We start from the raw sequence: 20,425 nt of genomic DNA, 5'->3' as shown, positions 1-20,425 counted from the left end.
TCTTACTGTATATGGCAAAAACTGTAAGTTTAATGGGAAGTAAGGCATTGCTGTAACTGCTCAAATCCAGCAGTGAACTCAAAAAGGACTTCAGCACACCCTTGTGGACATTTGACTCAAATCTACAAACTTTCTAAAGTGTTAAATCAAGCAGCTGAACACATGTTCTCCTCTTCAATGTTACTAGTGAACAAACATTGTGTTTAATTATCCAAAAAGAAGCCAGTTTATTGCAGAACTGAGTTACAATTAATTGAGAAGATGCAGAAAAAACGTTTTGAACTGAGAAAATCCAAAATTTTTTTATCTTAATTTATGCTACTATAATATTTACATCACTCTGATCTTTGGTATGCAGTGTGTAATAAATTAAAAAAAAAACACGTCAAATGCATCAATTACACACAAAAACACATATGTGCAAGTCACGTTTATTCAAAAAGTACATACAAAAAAAGAGGAATTCTTAAAATCAGTTCTGTCAAAAATCTAGAAAGATTTCATTCTCCATTCTGTGCAGGGCTATCCTGACTTTGGTCGTCGTTGTCCGATTTCTCGTCATCTGGGAAAAGTAATGATAAGCAATGCAGAGAGAGGGCTTTGGTTTTCATATATTACAGTTTGAAATGCAAGAGCCACTAGAGAAAAATAAATCCTTACTCTCAAGTGTCTGCTGTAGCTCCTGAATGGTGGTGAGAAGAACATGGAACTGCTTCTTCCTCAACTCCAACTGAACAGAAGACAGGCGTCAAAAAAAAGAAACTTATGTCTAAACAGAAGAGAGAATAAATCAATTTTCTTTACCTTTGCATCCACGTTCTCCTTGATGTGAGACAAATGTTGGAGTTCTTTGTCTAATGCCTCCAGCTGCCTTTAAGTAAACAAAACACATGACTTTAAAAATAATAATCTAAAAACAAAAGATGGTGTGGATTATAAAATGCTGACTCACTTGAGGGTTTCATGCCGGTCCGGATGCTGCTGGATTATCTTTGCCAAAGCATCATATTCTGGAAGAACACATGCAAACATTTACAATATTCAGATAATCCAAAACAACTAAATATAAAAAGTAGAAGTATTTCCCCAGAAGAATACAGTGACTAGTGGAAGAATGTGGTTGGCTCAGATGAGACAAAAAACTTTTTTACTTTTGCTTCCACATCAGACTTATGCACAACTTTTTCAACCACATAAAATCCCAGTAAAATATTTTGACATTTACTCGTTTGACGTTTAAAAGCTCATCAATACTTTCCCAGGTATCGTAAAAGTACAAAACATCAAAGAACTTTACCTTGTCGATTTTTTCGTATTCTCTTCGCTCTCTGTATTTCTTTTTTGCATTCTGCAATCTTGTCATGAGCGGACGTGATGTTTTGCTCTTCAATGTAACAAGACAACCACAAACATTTTAGTTAATTATTTGCCAAAAGATATCGATATTACAGACTCAGGTAGTTTGAATCAGTTCCTACCTATGTTTGAGTAAATCTTCTCATAATTCTCCATTTCCCGCAGATTCATGTCGTAAACCATCAACGTTTTCCCCATAGAAAACTCACACTGAGCCAGAGTTCCCAGCATCCTCTGATACTGGGTAAATCTAAACACACAGAAAACAGTTGAGCTCCCACAAACGGGGTTTCTTGAATGCGTTTTGAAATCCTGGAGTAAAGTTTCAAACATCTCTGTCCTTCTTGGCCCGTTTTAATAAGAAGTCTCACTATAAATGTATGAATTACATTTCTCCTCTGGTCTGAATGGATAGATTTAAACAGACGGAAGGAAAAATACACATGGGACAGGTGATATCATATTTCCTTTTCTATTACATTACATTTTTGAGGAACTTTGTGGAACGTGTGCTTGGTATTAAATATATCACACACATAGCAATTCAAGAAAAAATTTTATTTAATGAACCAACACACCGAGTTCCAGACTAGTGTGTGAACTCGCTCACCCTTCCTCCGGGCTCCCAGGAGAGTGGCACCATTTAGTGAAGCTCTTCAACAGGAGGTTGATTCTGCGGTCATCTCCAGCTCCGTCACCGTCAATGAGAAGACGCTTTCTTATAACTTCATCTGTGACACAGATCAGGGGGGTAAGTGAGCACGCTCAAAGGTGTAATACTAGAAAGCTACCGACTTAGCTAACTGTTAGCATGTTAGCTGTTCTCAGTAAAGACGACTTTTTGTGTGGATTTTAATGGTTGTTGATAATTAAACCGCTCTTATGTGTTGATTCTTTACAGGGCTGAGAAGACGGTAATAGAAAACGAGTTTTAACTAAGAGATAAAACGAATAAATTGCACAATTACTTACCATCGGTAACAGCCCCCATGGTGTTGTTGATGTTCTTCTTCTGCTTACAGATACGTTTTCAGCCGATACTGCCACCTGTGGCGGTAAAAGGAACTGCTGCTTAGGATGTTTGAAATGTAAAAGTTTGAATTTGGTGGATGTAATCGTATTCACAATGCATTTGCTTTTTAGTGAGCTTAAAACTAATATTTTCAATTACTTTAATTCCTTTTGTAAATAAAGAATGAGTTGTTCATTTGGAAGCAAGGTTTATTTATTTATTTTTTATTGTTTCTCATCGCAGTTTGGCTATTTTGGTAGAAGGTAGTGAGACGACAATAAATCATTAACAAATATCATGGTTTTACTACAATTGTAATTTCACGAGAACATTTTGACTTACAACCTGCAAAATATGATATAATTGATCATGATATCCTCCTACTCTGGGCGTTTAGGGTTTTACTACAGTTTAATAAACCAAAATAATGTTCAAGATAGGTAGTTTAACATCCTAATATCACTGAAATTTTCACAGGTAGTAGTTGAGCCTTTCTTCCCTGGATTGGATAGGCAACTCGGCGAAGATAAGTGTGACGAAGAAGAGCAAGAACTAGAAAAAAATGTGAGTGGGGAAAACACTTTTTCACTGTATTGTAGTCCCTGTTTATTATTGTCTTTTATTTTAATCTTAATCTTTTTATTATATTCTGCTCAGTAATTTATATCTCTGTATTTTTATTGTAGACAAAAAAGACCAAACGATAATGCGCGTGCACTACACGTCCTCGCGCACTGACGTCTGATGGGCGTTAGAACTCTTTAGTAAGATCCAGATCATCTACTCCGTTCAACAACCATTTGACTTCCAATCTAATCTCCGTTTAATACAGCCTTTAGCTTGTCATAATTATTCATTTAAATCTGACGTTGATACTTTTCTAGAATTAAAATGTACACATTTGTAAGACATTGCCAGTATTTAAAGTAGTACAAAGTAACCTATTTCCTAAATACAGCAATCATGTTGGGTCTCAAAGTATAAGCAGTAAGTAATTTTAAGGGTTCTCGTCCATTTTAATTTCTTCTACAGACAGATAGTAATGTATTTATTGCACTGAATTTATGTCTGGTTTTAACTGTGTTATTTTGAATTCCTCTTTGTACTGTTAATGTAAATGTATTGACTGTATTTAATCTTTTTGAATAAATTAGCGACATGTTCAATAACAGAGGTACTACGTTACGCCAAGATATGCCCTCCATGCCTTTATTGTATGTGCTGCCAGGATGGACACAGAATGGGAAACCATTTTGGAAGATGCAGAACCATTCACTGGCTCTGTGACATCCCAGGATGTGTCCTGCTTGATTGGGCTTTATTTCATGAGAAAGGTGCAAAACCTCATATCGAGTTACAATTGACTGATGGGGAGCTCAACCTCTTAGAACTCAGAAATTACATATTCTCAACAGCATGGACGTGCAATTTAGGGGATAAGGCAATTTACTCAGCATACAGCATGTCGGGAATTAACATGAAAGATCCTGCACAAAAACATTATCCAGATTTTTGAACTGCTTATTGCCATGTCATGTGTTTTGTTTAGGATTGTAAAGAAAATGGCAAAACAACACTGAAGATTTTACACGTGTCAACATTTCAGATCTCTGTCTTGTAAATGAAATTTTAAATCTCAACAGGCCCTTCAGAGTTAAATAAAAACAATAGTGAAATTCAGTACTAAATGAAACTACTGTTTCCCTGGTTGTTAGAAATCTGTGATCAACTTTGTCCCAAAGCCTAAAATAATTAGACTTATCAAATATAATCAAGGGCAAAAAGACAAATTTACAGCTTGAAAGCTATTAAAGTTATTCAATCTGTGCTATGTATAAAATACATAGCATTTAAAGATTCTTATAATACTTCTAAGATAACTTAAGACAAAAATGAAACCTATAACGTAATGAATGGCCAAACTGTTCCACAAATTCTTTAGAATACAAGGCACAGAAGAAGGAATTTGAAGCGAGCAGCACTCATGTCAGAGCCACTAGTACTTCTTCTCACAATTCAAATAAATTGCACTGTAAGCATTACAACTGCTAAGAAAACAACAATACACACTCATCATGAACTAAATATTATCTTCAGTCAGGTTTTGTATTTCCATCGTTCACAGAAAAGAGCCGGCACAGTGATTTGACTCGTTCGCGACCGACACATCACCAGTGACGTCCCTGTCCCAGAATGCAATCTGGTAAACAGACATGGAAGCACCAGGAGAAGACCTCCTTAGAAGCTGAGCACTGCATTCGTTTCTCTCCCACCGTCCTCTTTGTCATTCACCCCGTGCATCCAGTTGCTGTTCACCGACCTGGGGACACATTTAGAGCTCCAGTACCCAGGGCCTCGGTAAGTTCCCGGCTGTCGTCGTTCCGTGACCGCCGCTGTGCTGTCAGGCTTTTGGCAGCTTCCTCGCTAACGCTGGCCATGGCTGGCTTCAGGCTAATGTAACAGTTAGCCACCGCTGCTGTGAAGTACCAGCCCCAGTGGCACTCTGAATGGAGCTTACTTATAGTACAGGACTACTCAAGCATACATCCTTTTTGACAAATATAACTCCACCAGATGTTGTTTGTTAGTTTTTATTAGGGTTTAAAGAGAATTCATCTAGATAGTATAGTTTGTGTTGTTACAAATGTAGTAAAAAAGTACTGGAGCAGCGTTAGCTAAAAATGCTGCCTCTTGTTTGTGTCCTCTGGCTGCTACCCGCTAGCTGCCCCATTTGCACCTGCTTGTTGCCAATGGTGACATTTCTCTATGTAACCCTTATAAACGTTTAGTTTATTTTCGATGCGCCGTAGATATAGAGTTTAAATACCCGTCTAACGTGAAAATATGTGAATAAATTCACATGCAAAGTATGCAAATAAATAAATTCGCTGTGATGAGAGAGTTGATTTCATTGTAAATGTTAATGCTCATCCCTTTCACAGGCTGCTTCAAGTGAGTTTACCTGATTTATTGTGACATTTTGATCATAACATGTTCAAAATGTTAGGAACTAGCTTATGTTGCCATTATTAAACACAAAAAGATGTTTTAACTTTCAGCCATAATTACTCATGTTTGCAGATTTAAACTACCCTTTATATTCTAGTAGAAAAAAAGTGCTTTGGTTTTTTTCCGGCACACGTATATCATACAACAACATACACTTTGGAGTGTAGAAACTGAAGATCAAATTTGAGTATTTCTACATAAATCAATGTACATCACGTACTGCATCTTACATTTGAAACAATGACTTGTTTCATTGTTTTTAATTAGTTTTTACGTTATTGATAAAGAGTAGTCCTTTCTTTATTATCCATGAGTGACATACATTGCTTTGAGGAAGTTTGTCACACTGGACATTTGTATTTAAATTCTGTTTATGTTGGACGTCACTATATTAGGAAAACGGATAATCGCAACATCACCTCACGCTTCTCTTTCTTTTCCAACATCGTCATATTCCCATCACTCTCTGTGAGCTTCGGCATATTGGTCACTTAAAGCAGAAACATCTTTGACAACTGCATCAAGGGTCAAAGGCCTTTTATGTAATCGGAGATACTTTGAGGATGACCAGACTCGTATATTGTAATACTTTTAAAGCAAACACTTAAAATATAGATGTCATTCTTTTCAGCGTGTTTTTGTTGACATTCTGTTATTAAACATTTGTGAATTCAGAGGACAAACAGACACAGGACTTATAATGCATAGATGAAGCTAGAAATTTCTTTTTTTGTTGTACTTAAGTGCTTCAACTGATCTCAGAAAGGTTTAGCCAGAGTAAACGGTAAAGACAGCTTTTTGAATCATGATTCCATTGATTAGGGGGGGAAAAGTCAGCTAGACCTTATCGGACCTATGTGAAAAACTAATTGTCTTAATTTTATATTACGAATCAACAGTCATTCATATTCTTTTCTTCAAGTTTATTAGCTACACTCAGGCCTTATTACTGACAAGCCATTAGAGTTCAGACATTTCTTGAAACAGAACCTGTCAGACAACATAAAATAGTCTAAAAGATCTAAAAAAGCTTAAGAAATTCAACAACAGGCGGTGGTGGTGTGATAACACTTCTGCATCTCGGATCACTCCGGTGATCTATTTGTAGATAAAATGCAATATACACAGGAATAATAATTTCTTTTTAAGGTTAATTGACTCAAGTGACCTTTCTTGGATAGTAAATTCACAGGAAAAGGAATAATAAGAAATGCTTTAAAAGGGCGTGAATGTTTGGAAAAGAAGTTGTGCAAAATGGTAATATGGGATTCATACGTCATTTATTTAATTGATAAACCTTTATCAACATAGACACTAAGGTCCAAGTAAATTTACCAGTGGCTACATATAATCTCTAGCAGTATAAAACAAGAAGAAAAGATTAGTTCTCGAGATTACATTTCAAAATATCAGACCAAAAAGCCTGCAGCTGAGCCTCTAAAAGTAAGTGTGGCTCATGTTTTTCACTTCAAGGCCAACGCAAAGGGCATTTATCCAATTGCTCATTAAATGAAATTGGAGAGCAAACTCCTTTTTCAAATGATTGAAATTACTCCTCAGCAGGTTTTCAAGTTGTGAACAAACCTGTTAATGGCCCAGTCATTTTAATCAGATTTGTTCCAGCAAAGACTGTAAATCACAAAGAACAGATGCCAACAAGGACAAGAGTTCAAGTCGCTAGTTTATAGGAACATTTATACCTATGTTGCTTCTTTTTATTTGTAAAATGAAGATGTGACTTGGCACAGTGGCGATTTGACCCAGTTCAGCCTAATTTACCCTGCATAATTGTCTGTGTTGGTATGTATTGTTTTGTTTTTCTCCAGATATCCTCTCTGGTGTGTGCCAGCCTGCAAACACTAAAGCTGATGAGGATTGGCTGATCAAATTAAAAATAAACTCCTTGTTTCTTGTTCTATCAAGGTAAGATCTCACAGCTTCTTAATGTTCTTCCATACGTTTTATAATTGTCACACTTAAGAAGTTCTGTGTATTGCCGTTTGGTAAGTCAGTTGTGAAGCAGTCCTGTTTCATGTTTCTTCACAAACTTCAGGTTTTTCTGAAATACACCTGCACTTCCAAAAATGTTGAGTTCTTCCATAACGTCACAAATAAAAACATCATTTGTATATGATTTTTTCAGTTCTTTGTTCATTTAGCTTTTTAGTAGTGTGCAGCCAACAGTTTCACAATGCATGGCATCTGTGGTTCTTTCTCTGAACATGTGAAGCCACAAACTCATAAAACAGCTTATTGGTGTTTTATGTGATAGACCAGCAAAATGTAGCACATCATTTTTATCTCACGAACAAAAATTGAATAAAATATAGTTTGCTTTTTGTTTGCTATTAAAGCAAAAACGTGTTGTGAACCTAACTCTTCTTTAAACCTTTCTGCAGCTTTCTCCCTGACCTGTCTGCTGTGTTCGTTTTTCTTTATGATCCTGTTTGTTCATTAATGTTCTCTAGCAAACCTCTGAGGCCTTCGCAGGACAACTGGATTTATACTGAGATTAATTTATGCATCGGTGAACACGAATTCACCAGTTAGGCGACTTTTGAAGAGCTTTGGAAATGCATGCCACGCCTTTCAGATTTCTCTCTTTATTTTCTTTCTTTGTGAAAAAGTAAACTGCCCAGTTTTGCTTTCTTTCCAAAATCCATGTTCAATTTCAAAGTAAAATGGCGACTGCCTGGAATAAGTGTAGCCCATAATTTCCATAAACACTTTCACATTTTCAGTTGTTAGACCACAGGACTGTTTTCTGCTTTCTTGATTTGCTCAGGTTGGTTAACAGGCTGCTGCAGGGACAGGATGGCAAGCGCTTTGCAATCCTTTTTAAGTAAACTACAAGAGTTTAGATGTTTTTAAATCTTTTCCAATATTATTGAGATGTAATCAGTGGATTAGGGACACTTTATGTGCTTGCTTCAAAAAATATCAGCCATTTGTGCTCACTCAAAGTTGCACTACTGATAACAAAGCTGATAAAAGCTGTAAAATAAAGAGATGTACTTCAGTTTTGTTTTCATTTGTAGTAGTGGTTGTAAGTTTACTTCCTAGCTTCTTGTTGCTCTAAGTATTCTGTCTCTCGACATTGTCGTTCCTGGGGTACAACTTAAGGTTTAACCATTTTGTTAGCTCAGGAGAAGATGAGTCAGACAGAGATATGTAAATCCGCTGCAGGGTAAGACCGACTGATGAGTAATAACTGTAAACCCCACCAATGATGTTATGAGTAATCTCTGTATCATTTCAAACCCAGCTGTGTTGCATATCTTCCCCTAAGCTTTGTTAAGAATTTAGTTCATACAATTGAAATGGAGTTTGAAAAGTAATTTGTGCTTAAAAAAATCAAAAGAATAGTAGCAATTCAAGCCAAACCAAGCTTTGGATTGTGATTTTATTTTTTTGTTTTTGTCTGAAAACAGTAGAGATTGTACTATGTTCACATTTGTTTTTGTTACGATCCCTGTCTGGACCAATCTACTCTTATAAAACGTGGCAGATAGAAACAAAACAACTCTTAAGTGACCTTCTGCTGATAAAATATTTAATGCACAGTGCCACATTTCCTATCATTAGATGATAGAAAATTATTTAAAATTGTTGGTTGCCAAGGTGGATATAAAAACATGTTTCAGTCAAGTACAAAATGGAGCATGGTCCTATGACAGAAACCAATTTAGCAATCAAAACGGCAAAGGAACAACATGGTCGTTACCCTGTGAGGATTTATGGTTTACACCAAAACTGAAATTCTGTTCAAGGTAGGATTTTTCTTTCAGTCGATGTGCCTGTAGATTTCAAGTGTCAAGTGTAGAATTAAATGTAACGGCATCTTCAAGTAACACGCAAGTTGCACCATGTAGTTTTAAATGACAGAAATGTCAGAATTAGATTACTGGCTCAAATGATGCAGATAATGAAAGTTCAAATGTGTTTTAAAAAATAAATTTAGTAAAACACAACTTTTCAATGATGACTTCATTTATTAAGGGATGAATATTTGCTTACACTTTTGAGGAATTGTTTTTAATTCAACAATGTTGGAGGGTCTTCAGGCATGAGTCACATTACAGAAAATCACTTAAAGTTGTTGTCAGTGGAGCTAAAAATTTGTTATGAGCCCTTTTCGTTTGAATTATGCAGCACCATCTCGATCATATTTAAGTCAAAACTTTTATAAGGTCTTAAATTTGTATTTGTTTACATTTATGGCAATTCAGAGGTTGCTGGTGTGCTTAAGATCATTGTGCTAATTGAATTCCACTCTCTACCAGGATTTTCTGGTGGAGAGTTGAATTCACCCATCAATGATACTGAGTTGTCTTGGTCCTAAAGCTGCAGCATTACCCCAAATTATCTCAATGCCACCTCCATGTTTGACTGAAACTATACTTTCAGAGGTGTTTACTGGCACATTATAGGCGCTACTGTCAGAACAACAAAATAACCACAAACAAGTTCCTTTATTTTCCTTAGCATAATCTGCTGTATTGTAGCTACAGTTGCAGGACCACAGTGTCCTGTCATTTTACTGGTAACTTACCTGAATTCTAGCTTCCTCTTCATAGACTGACATAACTTACCGACCGTCTTTCAAACACTTGCAAAAGCTCTTTTTCATCCTTACAACATTCCTACCATTTTCCCTCCTCTTTCTTTTCTTTTCTTTCTTTCCATGTTTAGCTCCCGGTCATCAGACGACAACACGATGAAAAAGAATTAAAAACACAAAAGCATAAAAAAAGCGCACCCCTACACTCGAAGAGACACGCACTTGAGTGCGTGAAGGTGAAGGAGCGGAGGGGCGGCTAATCGGTCTTTGTCTTTGTTATTGATCACACCATTTACACATGCACAAAAAGCTGTTAAATAGAGAAAATACTTAGAAATAATTTTGTTTTGGCACCCTCTCTAGCGCAGCACCCATATGCTGTGCATGTAGTGCATTCCCACTTTTAGCGCCACTGACTGTGATCATCTTTCTCTGAGATGCTGTGGTACTTTTACAGCCGATGTAATGGGACGCACACTTTTTGAAAACATTAATGTTGTTCCAACACCGTTTTTTTCCCCAAAACTCTTGTCTACACAGTCAGCAGTGGTCTTGGCCCCATATGTACCATTTTTTTGCCCGTTTTTTTTGTTGTTCAGTTATTAACTTTGAACTTAGCTGAGGCAAGTGGTGCCTGTGTTGCTTTAGATGTTGTTCTGGGTTCTTTAGACACCTTCTGGATGAGATGCCAGTTCTCTCTTGGAGTAATTTTGGTTGGCCAGCCACTCCTGAGGAGGTTCACTACTGATCCACGCTTGTTTTTTTCATTTGTGAAAAACAACTCTCAGTGTGGTTTGGTGAGCTAAAGTGTTATAGCTCACACTTTAGAGCTATAAAAATGACTTTGTAACCATTTCCACATTGGCAAATATCAGTCTCACTTATTTTCACACAAGGAGTTGTATGTTTTGATGCCCTTTTTTCTCTTACGAAATGAAATCTTCATTTTAAGACTGTATTATTATGTTTGTGGTTTCTAAATGCAGTTCATTTAGAAACTCTAAAAATAACTATTCGTAGAGTTTGCAAATAATTTTCAACGGTTGAGGCTAAGGAATCCATATTTCAGAGTTGTGGTTCTAACAGCTAAAATTAGATTGAAGAAAATGGGCGTTTAGTCGTTATCTGACACTAACTCAGAAAATATCTTTAACTTGAGGTTGTTAATTCCAATTTGGTGTAGTTTTTAACACCAAATGTTTAGCTCACCATCTGCGCACAGGCAGATGAAGACAATTAAGAGGACATTCCAATATGCCTTTTACTTTACACATCAAGAAATCACATTGCCTTGTCATGCTAACAGCTTGTTGTTCCTTATAAAGAGAATAGTGTACACAAAAGAGCTGAGAAATAGAAGGCATTTGTTACCAGTGTGTTATTTTCTCCATGGTACAATATTCATTTTTAAAAAGTCTTGTTTTTCTCTTGCTGTTGGATCAGGAGTAATCATTTAGAAAGTGAAAGTAAAATTAACCTTGTTTTGGTAATAATGCTTGTGTAACAGAGGGATTTTCTTAAAGTCCAAGGAGTAATATTGAGCTATTTTTTTTCCTTATTACTTTTTACATCATCTTACTTTGACAACTCGGCAGTCAGCACGGCTTAAGAGAATCCTCACCTTTGGGCAAAACATCAGTGTCCCACTTGCTGCCTTGAGGCCCTGCACACTCTGGCCCACTTCCTTGTTCTTAGCAGGAAGAAACTGTTTTCCAATCTGTGGACATAGATTGCACAACGCAAGCCATGCATATCCAGTTTGTGCACATGAACGGTATATGCACTGAGATTCTGAATCCAATAGTGCGTTTTAAAAATGGAGAAGTAAGATGTACCCAGTTGTTATTGGTTTCTTATTTCATCTCTTCTTTTGTGTACAGTTCTAATACTTACTCTGGAAAGGTGTCACTTACCATTGTACCCAGTCCGATGGTATCGTAATGCATGTTACCGTTCCACCGACAGTGTCTCATCTGTTCCGTTTCCACTCTATTTCCACAAGGAAAGGTTGTGGAAATTATTCACTGTTCATATCCCTTGATTGTTTTTGGCTTTTATTTTCAAAACGGACAAAATGTACCTTACTTGGGACTTTAGTGGTACGTAATTGCAAAGTTGAATAAAAACACAATTTCCGTAACATTTTTACAAATAGAAACTTGAGTCTTCTTTAGTTTGATACCCCAAAATTAAACTCAATGTCAATAATGTCTTAATTTTACTTCAGGAGAGCTTTTCTTTAAAGACTTCAGAACAACGGTGAATGAACAGCACCATGTGGATGTCACACTTTTCTGATTTGCATTTTTAAATGTTTATTTAAAATGGGGATTGGCAAAAAAAAAAATTAATAAATAAAATAAATTTCATTTCACTCAACATAAATATTTAATGACTGAAAAACATTGTGTTATCATCAGTATTTATTCAAAGGCATTGCTCACATATACGCACTGGTTTGGGTGTTGGTGACTTGTGGGCTGGTCTTGGGTTTTCACACACAACCATCTCTCAACTACACAGAAAATGGTTCAAAAACATCCAGTAAGGTTCATCTGAGTGGACAAATATGTCTCTTTCTGAGGAGAACGGACAGATTGTTTTAAGATGACGAAAATTCCACATTAGCACAAAGAATCAGGTGTTACAACCAAGTATGTTGATGGCTATATCTGAACCCACATATCAAACCTTTACACAGGTGGGCTACAGCAGCAGAAACACAGACAGGATGCCGCTCTTATCAGCTAATAACGGGAAACTGAGGCGTATATTTACACAGACTCAGCAGAATTGGACAATAACAGATTGGGAAAAGGTTGCCAGGTCCAACGAGTCTTGATTTCCTCTGTGACATTCAGATGGTGGGGTTGGAAGCTGATGCATGAACCCATGAGTATCCTGCCGTGTTTCATCGTCCAACGCAGCTGGTGGTAGTGTAATGGCGTGAGAAATATTTTTTCTTTGGCCCATTAGTACCAACTGAGCATTGTTTCAACATCACAGTCTACCTCATTGTTGTTTCTGACACCATATCCTGGGTCATGTCTGATAGAACCAGCAAGATGTACCTAATAAAGTGGCCCTGGAACAATATTCATATTGTTTCTAATTTAATGCAAAATGCTATAGCAAAGTTATCGTTTCAATATGTGCTCTGCGTAGTGGAAGAAACAAAGCTTATGAACACATACGAGTCAGGTGACACACAAGCTTCAGTGTTAACTAGATTGCGACCCAGAGACCTCCAGCTGAACTGCCAGTAAGACTTGGATCTGTTCAGTACATAGGAAGTAGCGGGCACATGTTGGTTAATTAAATTATTTTTATTTCATCTGAGACAGTCGTCTGCACAAAAATAACACAAGTGCCGGCCGTTTTAAATATTCAGTAGGTAAGAAAGCCGTCCTATCCCGAGCTCGCCCATAGCTGACTCTCTCTGTTGTTACATTGTAGCGGAAAGAATGTCGGAAAGGGCCGAAGATGACGTCAGGGGGGAGCAGAGCCGAGCGGCCAGGCAGCAGCTGAAGCAGCAGCAGATCCAGCGGGGAGAAGGCTCCACAGCAATGGCGACTGTTGCGGAGCGGAGATCGCTGCCTAGTCCTGAAATAATGCTGGGACAGCCTTGGAGCAGCTGGGTCGACGCCGCCAAACTCCACGGACACGACGGTGAGTTCCTCGGCGTCCCGAATGTGCGGGATGAAGCGAAGGGAAGCGCGACAGTTGCCAGTCCCGTCCTTTTTTTTTTTTTTTTTTTTTTTTTTTGATTCGGCCGATTGCATGCAGTTTTTAGGCTGGATATGAAGAAACGCTACTGGTAGCAGCAGCACGGTCAGACAAGCAAGTGCAACTATTTATCTGTGCCTGTGTCGGATCGCCTTGTTTTCAGGTGCTGAATCGGAGGAAAGTTTCAAAGACTTAGGGAAAAATCGAGAAGCCATGCGTTTGTGCAGAGAAGGTGAGTGTTGTTTTTTTTTTCCGCTGTAGGGCCAAAGGTGTATTTTGGTTCTAGGGGTTTGAACATAAGACACAGTGGCTCAAAACACTTTACGCGTTCGGTTCAGTCTGAACTTACTGTAGCTCATGCGCATAAACAACAACGTAAACAACTGGCTATTGAATATGAAACATGTTTGTTAACGTGCTTAGTTTCACCTTTACATTTGTACACAAAAACAATAGGAGTCAGCAGATAAGTTTAGGCCCAAACATACTCACTGCTTATTGTTTTCTCTCTGCAACACAGATTTAGTATGTTTCTTTATGCATGTGAGGAAATATCTAAACTACTACATTTGAATTAACAGTAGTGTAACTTTATGTTTGCAGGCTAAAAATAAAGGCAATTGCAGCCTTTTAAAAGCTGAAATTAAATGTATACCCCTGAACTTACTTTTAAACCAGTGAAAGGTTGTGACCCAAAAATCCCAACAAAAATGTCTGTTTAACAAAATAACTCGGATGTCGCCATAAAACTTTCAATCAACATTAGATAAATGATGCATCTTTTAAGTAGTTAGAATGTGTGTAAGTGATTGACCTTTTTTTTTTTATTAAACTCAAAGCCACAATCGTTATTGTAAAATATATTTCCACTAATACAACAAAACAATAAATAATATTCTGGCTTGAATAAAGGAGACATTCAGCTTGTATCGTTTTTGAAAATTCAATATTTTAGTTAAATCCTGAAATTAAGACTATTTGGTTCATTTGAAACTAAACGTGCTTGTTAAACCTAAACTTCAGCAATGACTTCCTTGAAAATATTGCCTTTACAGGGAAAATAGAAAGTAAATTATACTCCGGGTGTTTTTGTTCAAAACAGAAATTCTCAAAACTGCAACTCGCAAAAGTAAATAGGAGCTGTTTTTGAGAGGACGGGAGTGCTATTTATTGTAAAGTGACTACAGCATAAATGTCAGCTACACACTGATGGTTGCACAGCTAATTTTATTGCCAAGTGTCTCCATTTGTACCATTTAGCATGTAAAAAAAGAGCTTTAAGTCAATTCACTATGAAGTTTCAAAGCAGCAATTTAACTCTGTGTAGAAACAAACCATTCTTAATTGAATCTCAGTGTTATATCCTTAAAAAACTCCCTTTTCCTAAGACATCACAGTGACCCAATTCTAAAAAGGTGGTAGTTACAAAGACTGTTTGTAAGAGGAGGCTTCTACTTTCCTTTTGTAAAACGTTAGCATTCAATTCATTGTAGAAACCAGTCTAAAATGGTTTCTACCAGTTTCTTCCATTGTAGGATCACCATTTTATAAATTAAACTTGTATATTTTTACTTCTTATTGCATTATTTACAACACAACAGAGGGAATATCCTATGTCTTTAGAAGTCGAGTCAGCAAAACAAACGATCCCTGAGCTCTGCCATTATTTTAGCCCAGAATGTCTTTTTTGAGATACGATCACTCTTCTGGCAGAGACTTGTGGTCAACATGAAGGACAAACTTAGTCTTGGAAATACAAAATTAAAATCAACCATAAAACAAAAAGAAATAAAATACATAAGACATTAAAAAGGTGTCCCGCATATTTAAAAAGCAAATTAAAAGCTGCAATTCTTTTAAAAAGTTTTTTTTTTTTTTTCATTAAATAAGATGACTGAGTAATTAACCAGGACTCAGCATGGTCTGAATACTATTCTACACATACTGAGCATGTGTTTTAAAATGCAGTTTTGTCTAATTGAGTACAGAATTTAGGAACTATCAGAGGAATCTTTTCTGGAGACCTGGTGTTATACACAATCTATAAATATTTGGGCAGACGGCACACAGAATGTGGTCATTCTGTGGTCAAAACGATACAAGAGAGTTTTTTAGCGTTCCCTCAGAAGGAAAGATTTCAGTATCCAATATTTACACGCCATGAACCTGGCTTTAGTTTTGTCTGGTCGAGTAAAATTATGTGAGTTTAGAAAACCAAAATGTTTTACAAAAGCAACTTTAGCAGTTGTCCAAATAGTTGAAATAATAATTTTGCACATAAATTAGGGACACCCATAGAGGTCGAATCACAGATGCACATCGCAGTTTGTCTAGTGATCGCCGATAGCCGATTGCTCAAGCTCCCTGTCAGGTCCTGCTTTCAGTCTGAGATCTATAAATGTTCTGAACATCTGATCACCTAAACGAGTCCGCCCGGATCAGAGTCGTTACAGGAATTTCGACTATGATCCGGCCTAACTGGGTAGGCACAAAACGGAGATGGTCATGATGTGAAAGGGTGAGCTCAGACCACATCAGAGTAGGACGTTCAGCAGAGTCTGATGCAGATAACATGAGGATGACAAACAACAACTGTACAAGAAGCATTGACGTGATTTCGACGGCCACAAAGAGGATTGCACTGTGGAACAGGGCAAGATGTTATTGAATATTGAAGAAATGCCCAACACACATCCAGTGTCTAGTGCTTATGTCAATGACAGTGATTTTTAAACCAAGCCCCTTTGTTTTTGCTTGTTTTGAAGTCACATTTGCATTAGATTGACTTGTATGATCTGAATGTCTATTTGAGCCGTAACCAGTCTGCATATTTGATGCTGAACTGTCTTCCTCAAGCAGCTTCAGAGGTTCTATAACCTAAACACTTGCAGGAACAGCCTTGCTCCCAAGTGTCAAGTGGGTGTGAAAGCAGTGTGATCATAAGGTATGGATGTCCCAGGAGCAGGAATTTGAAGTTTAACCTGCATAGACCAGAAGTGAGCAGTGTAGAGTTCTTGCCTACAGGTGCAGTTCCTCAGCAACCCTAAGCTCTTTGTATGTCATAGATGTAAGCTGCAGATTGATCTTTCTTGTCCTCGAAGTCTGAAAACATGACGCAAGTGCTTTTTGCCGATACAGGCTCCATTCAAGCAGAGGTTTGGAGCCCTCCCTATTTTACTCCGTTTTGTGACCAGCGGCAAAGTTTGCCATGTCTTGAACACCAGCACAGTTCTCCCCTTCTCTGTGCCGAATGCAATAGACATTGCTCTCTCTGGAAAAACACACTGCTGTAAGATCTCTACCAGGTTTTCCATAGGAAGAGTGTTGGAGGCTTTTGTTGATCTCTGTTGTTTTTGGACGGTCTGTGTTGTCCTATAATATCTGTGCATCAACTCTGAATATGAGATTTTCTCCTTGTTGAGTCATTTTTATTATCTAAAACAAATGACTCAGAAGTAAATAACCAACATCCGTTTATTACAATTTGTCCTAATTAGGGTTGCACAATATATTAGGCATTTTATCTTAATCGCTTTATCAATTATGCAAAGAAGTTTTGTAGATATGAGGTAGTGATGCACAGACCAAATTACCAGTGATTAAAATGTGGCAGTTTTCTGACCCCTAATCGCCAAATCAGACCTCTAATAAAACCAGAAATCTGCATCAACATCTAAAAGTCTAATTAGAGCATTTCTGTTAAGTAATTATGTGGCGTATGGCATTAATATCCTCTTTAGAGGATTGGATGCTGTAGGGGTATATTAAGATGTTTGGCTTGTCACTGAGAATCATCAGTTTTTACATAGCCAAAACAGGATCTATTAAATGTAATTGAAATAGGTGAGTGGCTTTTAGGAAAATATTGCAATACTGATGCTGCAAAGTGCTAATACTGAAGTAGATTGTAATTAACACGTTTTATTCTTTAGCATCACTTAATAACCCGTTGTTTCGCTGTGAACTTTAGTACGTTATTGACTAAAGAAATGCACCTGGTGTGGATGTTAAGAGGCATTTAACCAGCCAGATATGTTGCGGATTGTAATGAATGAACACTTAACTCTTGACATTTTATATCCTTCCAAACGTTGCACTCAAACAGTCTTTTGCAATCTTGATTTTGCCATATCGATTCATATATTGTGAAACTCTTGTTAGAATTTTTTTTCCAATATCTTCCCTTTCTATTGTCAATCTTTCTTCTTTTTGCTGTGAACAACATTTACAGTTGTCTGTGTATTTATTGTGTTTTATTGTCAACATTCTGTCTCATGTTTTGCTGTTACCGCGCAGCCCCAATCCCAGTCTAATCTTTCTTTACTTTTCACGAGTTTCAGAAAGTTAAGGATTACAGCCAGGCCTTGTGTTTGGTGCTCTATCTAATATTAAATTCTCATTGGTCAACATGGTGTGTTGTGTACATATCCTAAGACCAATACACTATTCCTGGAAGCTCCAAGTGACAGGAGCGCAGCTTTATTGCCACATGTGTTCGTGTCTTCAAAGAGACGGCTCTTTTAGCTCTAATAGTCTCTCTGCATCCATTTTAAGTAGTGACTAGTCTTGAGAGGGATTCTTTGGATCTCTGTGAGGACGTGTCATTTGACGGCATATCAGATTAATTCCTCCCCTGGTCAGATGAAGACTGACGGGCAGAATGGTCGTTTTAAAATTTCTGCTAGGGCTGCTAGATTAGCCGACTTGCAGCCAGCTTGGAACACGTTCTTTGTTATGTAGCAGCGTCTGTCGGTGACGGTTGTCTATGTCATAGAGCCTGATCAACACATGCTGATCATGCCAGAAGTTTGCCTTCATAAAAACTGTCTGTCTGCATGTGTGTGTGTGTGTGTGTGTGTGTGTGTGTGTGTAGAAGGGGTACCAGAAGCGGATGACTTCACCTCTCCATTATGAGTCACCGTTAGATTCCTCCTGTGGTATAGCTGTGTTTCTACGCAGATCATTACCAGAACACACACATCGTAGAAATAAAAGCCAATTAATGATTTATGAGTTCAGCAGTCTGTTATGGGTTTTTTATGAATTTTACAGTGGCTCTGTCACAGTTAGCAAAGCTGGGAAACGCAGCGCCACTGTCAGCCACGGGTCAGACTGAGCCAGCATGTGTGGCGCTCAGAGGCTGTTGGAGCCGCTACGATCACACCTAGCTCATCTATCACTGCCATGGCTGAGGATGCTGAAATTAACTAGACTCACTGTTTTCCTCTAAGACTCACAGGCTCGATTTCTCCTCTTCGTTCTTGTGTTGCCAAGGCCTCGGCCTGGTTCTCAGCTCTTTGTTTGGTTCTGTTATACCTCAAGCTTTGCTAGAGTTTAGGGTTTTCTATGTTCTTCTGGCCTTTTTGCCCCACCATCTTCAAATGGGTTGTAAATGGTAAATAACTGAACTTGTATAGCACTTTTACAGTCATTTTGACCACTTAAAGTGCTTTACAATAGAGCCACAACATTGACACACATTTATAACCTACCTACGCAGATCAGTTAAGTGACGTGTTACAGGAGGAAGCTGGAATTGGACCTACAGTCATTGCAAGACGACCACTAACCCTCTGAGCCACAGTCATTCCTAATAAACGAAAACCACATTGTAAGGTTCCTCCTAGAGCTAAAAGTATATTGAATCGCTGTTGTTACAGTGTGCACAATATCACAGTTACAAAGGACAGCATGGATGCAGTATTTTCCAGTCCTAAATATAAAAATAATATCTTAAGGCTTGTTAGACTTGCACTTCATTGATACCCCATACTTTATGTGATGCTCTACTCACAAGTCATGTAATTATAAAATCCAACAGCAGAATCACTAATAAATGTTTTCCTGATAAAGCGAAGGCCTAGTTGCACACCCTAAGATTGTCTTAAGAGTATAAAATACTGGAACATTAAGGAGAAAAGCAAAGTAAGCAAATAATGTTTCGAATAATGTTTCGAAATAATGTTTTTGACATCCTTCCCCCCGCCTGCACTCATATGAACTTTTCACTTCATCTGTAGCTAAAACTTCATGATCATCAGCCATTTTTCTGCTAAACCCATTTCCTCTTCTTCACTGCGCTGCTTTGGAGCAAACAACCTGCTACCTGCTGCGCATCACAAAACACGATTCCTCTGGACTAGCTTTGGAATCGTGTCACTTTGTTTTAGTCTTTCTGTGGTGCATGTGGATCGCTGATACAGTGAAGTATCTTAAAGGTGGGATGTTGAAAAATAAAATAAAAAAGAAAAGATCACTCCATTGTGCCTCAAAGTTGAGAAGCGGTTCTCTCTGAAACATTTAATCGGTAAGCTCAGGCTTTGAATATTTGAAGTAAAAAATAAAAAAATGTGATGTTTTGTTAAACATCACTTCAGAAATGATTGATTTAGAAATTGTCCACTTTATTTTTAGGTAAAATAATACATGCCTTTCATATCCTACAGAAGACTGTCCCCTCTTTATGTCACACACACACCAAACTTTCTACAATAAGCCTTTCCACACCACGGCTACTGAAGGAGACACTTGGCCGACAGGATTCAACCAATTGACATATTAAGAAGCTGCAGGCTTGTCAATTCATCCAAACACTGCCGCTGACCTCTCTGAGAGGCAGCCCAGCAGGTAGATGCTTTTATACGGTCTTTGCTTAATGGCTCTCCTCCCTCCCAGACTCAGCCAGTGATGTTTGGAGAACCCTTGACAACCATCGCCAAGTAGCTCTTGGAGAGAGAGGGGCTCCACTTGGCTTCTCTTGT

At 37.7% G+C, this 20,425-nt stretch overlaps 2 protein-coding genes across 3 annotated transcripts in view; one reads left to right on the top strand and one right to left on the bottom strand.

Annotated features, from left to right (window-relative positions):
• Positions 1–415: 415 nt before the first annotated feature.
• thoc7 (THO complex 7) lies at positions 416–2,459 on the bottom strand. Its single transcript, XM_044122804.1, has 8 exons — positions 2,329–2,459; positions 1,967–2,087; positions 1,479–1,606; positions 1,298–1,384; positions 953–1,010; positions 805–871; positions 661–730; positions 416–562 (listed from the first exon to the last, which is right to left on the bottom strand). Exons 1-8 carry the CDS (start codon positions 2,345–2,347, stop codon positions 501–503), a joined length of 612 nt encoding a protein of 203 aa, XP_043978739.1. The 5' UTR covers positions 2,348–2,459; the 3' UTR covers positions 416–500.
• A 2,066-nt stretch (positions 2,460–4,525) lies between these two features.
• Positions 4,526–20,425, top strand: part of LOC122834385 (ataxin-7) — a 30,210-nt gene continuing 14,310 nt past the window's right edge. The window contains exons 1-4 of one of the 2 annotated variants that reach the window (XM_044122787.1): positions 4,526–4,726; positions 7,204–7,300; positions 13,395–13,607; positions 13,828–13,896. In XM_044122787.1, the coding sequence (XP_043978722.1) occupies positions 13,403–13,607; positions 13,828–13,896 (274 nt within the window). In that variant the 5' untranslated portion in view covers positions 4,526–4,726; positions 7,204–7,300; positions 13,395–13,402. The remainder of the gene's footprint in view (positions 4,727–7,203; positions 7,301–13,394; positions 13,608–13,827; positions 13,897–20,425) is intronic. The other variant, XM_044122788.1, reaches the window with a different exon arrangement.

The sequence above is a fragment of the Gambusia affinis genome, linkage group LG07 (assembly GCF_019740435.1).
Source record: "Gambusia affinis linkage group LG07, SWU_Gaff_1.0, whole genome shotgun sequence".
Lineage (NCBI taxonomy): Eukaryota > Metazoa > Chordata > Actinopteri > Cyprinodontiformes > Poeciliidae > Gambusia > Gambusia affinis.
This window is presented reverse-complemented; position numbering and strand designations above follow the sequence as displayed.

Excerpts from the sequence above, each read along its gene's own strand:
- thoc7 (XM_044122804.1), bottom strand. Across the intron at positions 1,385-1,478 it reads GAAGATTTACTCAAACATAG|AGCAAAACATCACGTCCGCT; the intron begins GTAGGAACTGAT and ends GTTACATTGAAG. Across the intron at positions 872-952 it reads GACCGGCATGAAACCCTCAA|GCAGCTGGAGGCATTAGACA; the intron begins GTGAGTCAGCAT and ends GTTTACTTAAAG.